Source organism: Lactuca serriola, chromosome 8, assembly GCF_051521515.1.
Source record: "Lactuca serriola cultivar US96UC23 chromosome 8, Lser_US96UC23_V15, whole genome shotgun sequence".
Lineage (NCBI taxonomy): Eukaryota > Viridiplantae > Streptophyta > Magnoliopsida > Asterales > Asteraceae > Lactuca > Lactuca serriola.
The window spans coordinates 124737254-124746444 of NC_136415.1; the positions used below are offsets into that span (position 1 = coordinate 124737254).

Here is a 9191-nt window from a genome sequence, read left to right on the forward strand (position 1 = left end):
CATGATAACATGAACCAAGTAAAGAACTATCATATTGAATTAGAAAGATGTATGTAAATACATATCTTCGTAACAACTACAACAACTAAGGTATGAGAATCAACGAAGATTCTTTTGTCCCTCCATGACCTTTGATATTCTCTTACAACTAATTCCAATATATTGTATATAAATGTTGTCTTTTAACCATTCAAATAAGAAACATATTTCAGCTTTGAATATTAATTCTGTCTTTTGTATCTATGAACTAAATTAAACATCTGCCAACCTTTATTTCTATTCTTTTTTAGAAAGAGAGAAAAACAAAAAGAGGATTCGATATGTTTTAAAGATTTGCCGAATTCGGAGGTGGTCTTAAATGAAAGGAAAGTGAGATTGGAGGTAGCAAAGTGTAAATAAAAGAAAGGTGAGGACATAGTAGTAAAAAGATTCCACCCCACCACCCTTTTATTCTTCTACTCCCAAGTCAGCAACCACTGAACAAAAAGTGAGAGAGAATCAGAGACCCCTGCAGTAGCAGAACCCACTCAAATAAATCCCCATATTTAATTTTCACAACCTCCAATCTCTCTCTCTCTCTCTCTCTCTCTCTCTCTCTCTCTACCATTCCCCACAAGTTTATCATCCTCAATCCTCAAACCCTAGCATTAATTCCTCAATGGGTTCTTCATATATTCCGTTTTAAAGTTCAGAAACAAGAGAAATTTTCATTTACACAAGAAGCATGGCCGCATTTCCCAGCTCAAGGTACTTCGTAATCCTCTATTTGTTGACCCTTTCCTTCGAATCCCTACTCGCAGACACCAATTCGTCTTTTTCTTTCAAGAATTTTGGTTGGAATTCAAGTTTTGAGTCTGTTCTTGCACTTTATGGTGATGCAAAAGCTGTTAACGATGGTTCTTCTCTACAACTCACTGCTCCATCAGTTTCTAGTGCTGGTCGAGTGATTTACAAAAACCCCATCAAGTTCTATGGCGGAATCCCCGAGAAATTGGTGTCGCTCTCCACATACTTCTCGTTTTCAATTTCGCCGGACTCGAAAAATGGAGATGGTTTAGCTTTTGTTGTGTTTTCAGATGGGTATCCTGTGGATCTGTTCGACGATAATGGGTCATTCGGGTTGCCAAATGGGGATAATTTCAAGTTCTTAAGTGTCGAATTTGACACATCGATGGACAATAAGTATGGTGATATGAATGAGAATCATATCGGGATCGATTTATCTAGTTTTGTGTCGTTGAAAGCAATGAACTTATCTTCCGTCAATTTGGGACTCAAAAGTGGTAATCGATTGCAAGTTTGGATCGATTACCAATCAAGTTCAAGGCGATTGGAGGTTAGATTGAATAGATATGGTGAAACCCGTCCTGTTGACCCGTTGTTATTCCATCGAATTGATTTGGCTAAAATCTGGCCTGGAAATGAGGGTTTTTTCGTGGGGTTAACTTCATCAAATGGGAACTCTTCACAACTCTGTAATCTGTATTCATGGAGCTTTAAAACAAGGCAATCACCAGATTGGATGCATTCTGAACCTTTGGATCCTATGGTTTTCAAAGAAAGGGAAGAAAACGAGATCAAGATTCATAAGAAAAGTGATTGTGTAATGAGGATTCTTTCTGCCCTCATACTTGGAATCGGATTAGGAGCATTAGGAAGCTTTATTGGAATGTTTATGTGGACAATATTTGCAAAAAGACGGCCGATTGCCCCTGAAGATTATGCTATGAAACATGTGGTTCTTAATAAATCCTCATCAAATGAGAAGCAATAGGTAAGAAAGAAGCATTTCACTAGTTGTTTAGATGTTATTCCATATTTCTTGTGAATTGTAAATGGATTTTGCTTGTGGTGATCTTGTAACTGTTTGTTGTTATTGTGTTACTAAATTTCAGTTATTAAATCTTCTGAATCTAGTGTTTGTTTTGTGTCTAAATTCTAATTATGTTATGCACAAGATGATGATGGGTTTGTTTTTTTGTAGCACATTGTTTTCTTTTTTCATTTAAAAAAAAAATCTAATTGAGATGTTGGCCTCAAATCACATAAAGAAATCCAAGATAGTGTTTTAGTGGCATTTGAATAGTGAATGCTTTTTGTGTTTTATTAGCTTTAACATGTAACTTGTTTCTTACTCGATAACCAGAGATACAAAGTGCTGCTTCTGATCTGGAAAGTATGCACTTTACATTATTTAAATGGGCTAATTCTAATTGACAACCGATTTCATATTATTTTTGTTAATTTGGGTTACAAACTAATTTCTTTGCAAGTTAGGATGTTTCTTAACATAAAAACTGTAAAAGCATAGTATCCAGAGTGGCATAAAAATGTTAATTTAGTAACATAGATATTTAACGAAAAGATTATATATCCACATCGTGATTAGATATATACATGAAGTTATCAACTTTAAAAAGTGGTCAAAGTATAGTGATCTTTTTAACACAAAAGTCAATAATTTAGTAATTAGAGAAAAAATTATTACCTAAACTATCGTGGCATGGTTCATATTCCATTTTTTGTACAGGACAAAAAAACAACAATTTTTTATATTACCACATTGGTTGCAACATGAAAGACTGTCATATTTTGTCTTGTCATATGGTTATTCGATTTTTTTAGATTTTTAGATTTGACAAAATACTGTAATTTTTGTGTTATTGATATGAGTCACGTCTAATCCAAAACAAAAGAGATGAAGATGGATGGGTGGACTCTTGGAGGGACCTCTGTACCTGGTTTAGTCCATTGTCGTGGGGTCAATGCCATTTGACATGTAGCAAAACAATGACAAGAGATGCATTAAAGAATCGGTCCCGGGTCATCGTCCTAACACTGGTCCTTAAGCCTAATGGCATCGTGTCCTTCTTTTTTCTCTCATTAACAAATTAAAACCATCTTTATGTATGTTCCCGATATTGTAGAACAAGTTCCACGAAAGAAAAAAAATAGCAAAATGAATGTGCAATACTCTTAATACCTTTTAAATTGTAAAACAACGTAAGCAAAAAAAAAAAAAAAAAAACCGAATAAGCTACCCATCTCTGTCCAAACCCGTATTCGCCTTGTTCCTAAAATCTACGTTTTTCCAAAAAATTTCAACGTTTAATCCTATGTCACGGGGCTACCCTCTATACGCGTGTTAATTACTGTACAACCGACACCAAAAAAATGATTATTTAGGTGACCGAAGCAAATTCCCACTGCCCGGTTTTTGTTCGGGCAGTACATGACTGCTTTTCTTCTTTGAAACACCACAAATACACCCGGGAAAAGGGTTGGCATAAAAACTCTCTTCCAATTTCGGAGACGGACCAGGCCTCCTTTTGTAAGGTGCACCGATCCGGTCCTTATGAATGAGCTTTACTTGGGAAGAAAACTGTTCCCAAGAAATCTCACCTTTGTCAAACTGATCAATTAGTCTGACAAAGTTTAACCTGTCTGGGCTAATCGTTTTCAAGAAACCCTCAAACCGGCGGTGACCTTGAACCGCCTTAGCCATGTTCCCATCATACGAATAAGCAAACACGTCGCTTTTAAGTGCAACAATGTAGTCGAGGGCGGCTAACCGGTTTTGAAAATGTTTAAGGGTGGTTAACTCTTCTGGGGTTGCAAGGGTAGAATGTGAAAAGACGTTTGGGTACTCGCTTCTGAAGGCGTCCATGCTTTTATTACCATAGATTTCACCAGCAACTATGTAGATTTTGGTGTTTGTGGGGTACCCCATGGCTTTTAGGAACAAAGCAGCTTCTCTTGGTGACATTGGACACCCTCCCTGTTGTCTCTTTTCTGTGCCATTGATGTCTTTTTCTTTCCAATGCTTCACATTATATCTCATTGTTTCAAGTTCTTGATGTTCTTCTGTTGTTAGGTTATGGCTGCAGCCTGTAAATGCCAGCATATCCTTCTCATACCTGCAAAATGCAAATTCATATCGCATGAATTCATTGATTCTTTATGTTACAAATTAAATTAATCACTTGGGGTTTTTGATACCTTAAGTGTAAAGCGATATAGGGTTCATCATCGCTTCTTAGTCTAGCAACGAGTTTTTTACCGAGGCTTTCGATCTCATCTGAGTAACGAAGAGCCTCGTAATTTGCACGGCATCTGAGCTTTTGATAAGACGACGGGAGACCATTGTTGACCAGCCTTGAATCGGAATGAGAAAATTTCACCACTTTGTGTTTTCGTAATAATTGTCTCATTTCCCCTCTATAGTAACTAGCCTAAATCATTAAAATATTATAAAACTTCATATTATTACTATTATTTTTAATATATTTTTATATTATGGTTTCAAAGCTTGATGTATATATATATACCTTTGACCATGAAACTGGAGCCTTGTCAAATGGCTTTTGGGTTTCGTATTCTGGTGGTAAAGACTCGACAATATGAACATCATCTTTCAAATCATTGATGAAATGTTTCCAATCAAAAATGTCCTTAAAATCACTAGAAAAACGAAATGTGACATCAGTTACTTATTAGTGAGTTATTTACTGTGATTGAAATTTGAATGATAGAGTAAAAGTTGATCGAAAATTTACCTGGGATCTGTCCAAAAAGATTGATGATCAAGAGATGGGAGAACGAGAGTGGCGTTCATCATCTTGGCGATAGCCACCATGTCACATATCTGACGTTATAAATAAGGTTGGTTTTAATAAAAGTAGATATCTGAGATATATAATAATAATTAAGATTGGTCTAACCCTTACTAAAAATAGAAAAAATTGTAATATGTAAGAATTCTAAAAATAATAAATTTGGAGGGATAAGAACTCACCCCTGTCCTCATTTGGTTCAATCCGCCGTTGGCATGAACGAGAAGATATCCGTTTGTTATGGAGCTGCTCTCTAAAAAGTAAAATAAAAAATCAGAATATCTTTCTAGAAATTAATAAATAATTGTCAGTGAAATTAAATATAAGTTTATCTTATTCTACTTGATTTTAGTCAAATGTGAATATACAAAATTATAATTTGTTTACAGCTAAAAGGCCTAAAATAATCGTGACTTACTGCTTTGATTCCGAGGTCTAGCAATGCATTGATGATAGCGACTGCTGTTTGATTTCATCCAGATTTCTGGGGCCTAAGGAAACAAAATAAGTTGTTACAATTTATAACTTATTTATGCAAGTAATTAAACTATAAGCTTAAAATAAGATCTAAATAACAAAAATAGCAAGTATTTATGAGGTTATTAAATTGCTACGATACTATTTGTTATTTGACTGCTTGGTCCTTGATTTATTTAGACTCAAAAGTAGAAACTGGTATGGAACGAGGGTAAAACGGTAATTTAAGTAAACAGCTGCCCAACGGTCAACAAAAGATCCACGTGGGCAGGGTTTTCACACGGTTTGGTTTATGTGTTTTGTCAAACGCACAAATGACAAAACATTCCACTAATTGAATACATTGGCTGCCCATCACTTATTTTATGGGTCAATCCATAACGGAAAATTTATTACTTTATAATATCAAATGACTTTTTTAACCTTCTTTTATTGTCTTTTCTTTTCTACGTATCCCAATTTTATACGCATGAACTATATTGTGTTATATATAAAGCAGAACTACAATAAATCATTTGTTCAACAGATAAATCAGGAAATATAACTACATACTCTATTTTTTTTTTTCAATTTAAAAGACATATTCATTTTTTGATTCTTTAAGGTATATAACAAATTATTTTGTTTGGATTATTTAGTTACGGAGATTTTGAATAAAACCATGTCAATGAAGAAAAAATAATATTTGCCCCAATTTAATGAATAAATTGACAAATAATATTTTAACTGAATTAAAAGAAAAAACAAGAGAATTAGTTGATTGTTGTTATACATGGTTTAAGTTGAAAGGTTAATAAGCAAGCTTACAGGATTGTAAAGGGACTTCTCATACACCCTTTTGGGCATGGAAGATGTTGAAGAAACAATGTCTGCTAAAGCTCTCTGAGCCTTGATTATATCGCGTTTATAGTCCCTCAAAATCAACATTTGGGCGTTGGAAGCTCTCCTCCCCACCACCTCCACCTCCATCTCCGCCACATTGGTTACGGCCATGTATGAAAACTTAACAAAAACACTTAAACCCACCAGAAGAATGAGAATTCCGAGCACCGTGCGCCGGAGATTGTTCCCTAGCTTTCCATAATTACGAACCTCAATCGACCCTTTTCGGTTGACGTTATTATTGTTACTGTTATGGTGAACCTGGATGTGGTTGGCGGTGTAGCTACGAAAACAATCAACGGCAGCTTCCGCTATACAGTCGTTGATGTTCTGATGCCGGTGTTTTTCCTGTTGCTGTTGTTGCTGTTGATGAAGATGAATGGGGTGTCCCATTCCCATTCCGATTCCGATTACGTTGTTGTTGACAGCGTCGGAGTCTGTGGATGCCGCCGCGACATCGTTTGTTTGTTCCAAGCCACGGCGGCGGTGGGCTGATACACCCCCGAATCGTGGACTGCCGGTGGTGGATATGGGGGTGGCGCCACCGGTTGTCATCCAATAAATTAATTAGTGATCACCAAAGCAACAAAAGACAGGGAATCTCGAAATCGAAACAAAAGAAACGAAACGTGAAATTAAGGATCGAAAATCGGTAGATTGATAGGAGGAGTGGATTTGGGCGTTGGAATGAAGGGATTAGAAATAATATTGAATTTAAAAACAGGGTGGAAAGCGGAGAGTGGAAAAAGGCGTAATAAAAGGCGGCCACAAGGGTGTTGGTGTTCGTGTTCATGTATCATTTGTGGTAATCGGTGTATTTATAGTCATCCCTCTTCCTACGCGTAAACGTTAACACAGATCGTTGAATTTTAAGAATGTTTTCTCTTCGTTTCTTTCTAATTCTATGGAAAGACTTTTCTCTTGTGTTGTGGATAAATATTTTACAATATTAAAATTTACATATTTATAACAAAAAATTTGTTACTAACTAATTCAATGTTTCAAATTTCTAATTACAATCACGAAAGAGAATGAAGTTGATACCAAAAACTAGACACGCAACAATGATATGGGGTAATGTAATTGACAACGTGAAGGACATCTTTACTATGTTTCAACGTTTTTAACAAATTCATCTTTTGACGGAATTGAACCCTTTTTCAATTAATAAAGGAATGTGTATATATGCTAAGTTTTCAATCAATTTTTTTTGTAAATTATAGTTACCAATAAAAAAAATAAAGAGTGTAGCTATCTAAGTTCTAATAGTATCAATAAGATTTGAATATATATAAGCGGAAAATGTTGATGCTCATGAATGATTTGTTTTTGATGATACGAAACCGTTTGATAAATTGGAAAAAGCAAAGTTGGAGAAGAATTGTCTACCTGATGGTCTAAGATATTACGTTTTGTTGGTGATTTTATATCATCAATATTTTTTAAATGTAATAGGATTAAATTTGTTAACCAAAAGTGATCTTGTTGAATATTGAACAAGTTAGGATGGTATAGGAGTGCACACTTGTTTAAGTTTTTCAAGATTCAAACTACATTATTATTTAGAGGCGAAACCCTTAAACGAATGGGGGTCCGGGGGCAGCACCCCTGGGAGCAGGGTCCCAGGGGCGGCAGCCCCTGACGAAGTCCAAGGGGCAGAGAATCCAATTTTAGAAAGTTGACCCTTTTTTCTCTAAGATCCGTTTAATGACAGGTTTGATAGTTTTATGACAGTTTGTAACTGTCTATTGATAATTTTCAGAAAAGAATGATATATCCATTTTTTGGTCATTTTTCTGGTACATCTTGAAGAACATTTTCACATACATTTTCAGATTTCATTCTCTGAATTTCATCCAATTGAGTGTTCGATCTGTATCATCTAAATACTTCAATTTGATAGTGAATCACGACTTTCAAAGAATCCAATCAATCTATTTATCCCCTATTTTCTAACACGTTTCATCTATTTGTTTCATGTTTGATTTCAACTTGGCCTCATGAAAATCGGATGAAATCACTTGGAACCCATGAGAGATTATATTGGCCCCAATGGGCATAGTAAGCCATAGTTTTTGCCATATAATTTTCTTCAACGATTTTCTTGAAGATTAAGCTCTTTCTATCCTTCTTTTGTTCACATTATAAGTGATTTATAACCCCCGATTTGAATTGACCAACATATAAGACGTTCGTTTCTCCTTCATCGACATATCTAGTCTTTGAGTTTGTTTATTCGCATTTTCATTTGCTTTATCTTAGTCATTTTATTGCATTTTCATTTACACTTATTTTACGAAACTAATTATTCGATATTTTTCGTGATATATTTGGATTGCTAATTAATCATTTGAATTCGTGATAGGATCCCCACCGAAACAAAAACTTCACTAACAAGTTCTTACGTCAAATCATATTTTATGATATCATTAACAACATCTAAGATTTTATAGAAATGTGTCGTACAAATTAGAAACTATGAAATGTTAAACAGAATTATAAACTTTATAATCATTGATCAATTAGATAAATTTTGTAATTATACCGACGAGTATGTTTCATTGATATAAGTATTATAGTTTTTACAATTATAAGGAAACATTACTTTTTCAGAAGAATAAACTACTAAAATTGGTGATTAAAATAATAATTCACAACTGTTCTTGCCATGAGTGACCATCATGTGTGCTCGTGTCTTTTTTACACTCTTTGTTCCACTGATAGGTGACATGACAATTAGCCGTTATATATATATATATATATATATATATATATATATATATATATATATATATATATATATATATATATATATATATATATATATATATATATATATATAAAGTGAATATACCTAACAACCTTATATAAGCTTAGGTATCTAACCACATTATACTACATTGTTTTGCATTATATTTTCATTGCAATCATCTAAGATTCTTAAAGTTGAACCATTAACTTAATTTACTTCCAAGATTTTCAGACATTCACCATTATATTCCTCCTACATCATTTGATTTGTAACGGTAGTATATGAAGCCCACCAAGGGGTCTCCGATAGAAATACGTCATTTGAAGGAAGATAATAGTAAAAGTCTAAATATTTTGGAAGCAATCAAGTTACAAAGTTGAATTTTAAGAAGTTTGGGTGATTACAATGCAAATATGATACAAAATTACGTACTATGATATAGTTAGGTACCTAAGCTTATATAAGGT

General features: G+C 34.2%; 2 protein-coding genes across 2 annotated transcripts; one reads left to right on the plus strand and one right to left on the minus strand.

The window, feature by feature from the left end:
• Nucleotides 1-465: 465 nt before the first annotated feature.
• Nucleotides 466-1936, plus strand: LOC145069399 (Concanavalin A-like lectin family protein). The gene has a single exon (XM_079016325.1). It carries the CDS (start codon nucleotides 725-727, stop codon nucleotides 1772-1774), a length of 1050 nt encoding a protein of 349 aa, XP_078872451.1. The 5' UTR covers nucleotides 466-724; the 3' UTR covers nucleotides 1775-1936.
• Nucleotides 1937-2952: 1016 nt separating this feature from the next.
• Nucleotides 2953-6775, minus strand: LOC145069398 (O-fucosyltransferase 28-like). Its single transcript, XM_079016323.1, has 7 exons — nucleotides 5898-6775; nucleotides 5032-5104; nucleotides 4796-4866; nucleotides 4557-4645; nucleotides 4329-4461; nucleotides 4000-4232; nucleotides 2953-3917 (listed from the first exon to the last, which is right to left on the minus strand). The coding sequence occupies exons 1-7, from the start codon at nucleotides 6525-6527 to the stop codon at nucleotides 3179-3181; spliced, it is 1968 nt and encodes a 655-aa protein (XP_078872449.1). The 5' UTR covers nucleotides 6528-6775; the 3' UTR covers nucleotides 2953-3178.
• Nucleotides 6776-9191: the final 2416 nt, after the last annotated feature.

Coding starts and splice junctions, on each gene's coding strand:
- LOC145069399 (XM_079016325.1), top strand. CDS start 725: ATGGCCGCATTTCCCAGCTCAAGGTACTTCGTAATCCTCTATTTGTTG.
- LOC145069398 (XM_079016323.1), bottom strand. CDS start 6,527: ATGACAACCGGTGGCGCCACCCCCATATCCACCACCGGCAGTCCACGA. Junction 5,105..5,897: donor AGAAGTCCCTTTACAATCCT/GTAAGCTTGCTT, acceptor TTGTTTCCTTAG/GCCCCAGAAATCTGGATGAA. Junction 4,867..5,031: donor TAGACCTCGGAATCAAAGCA/GTAAGTCACGAT, acceptor TTTACTTTTTAG/AGAGCAGCTCCATAACAAAC.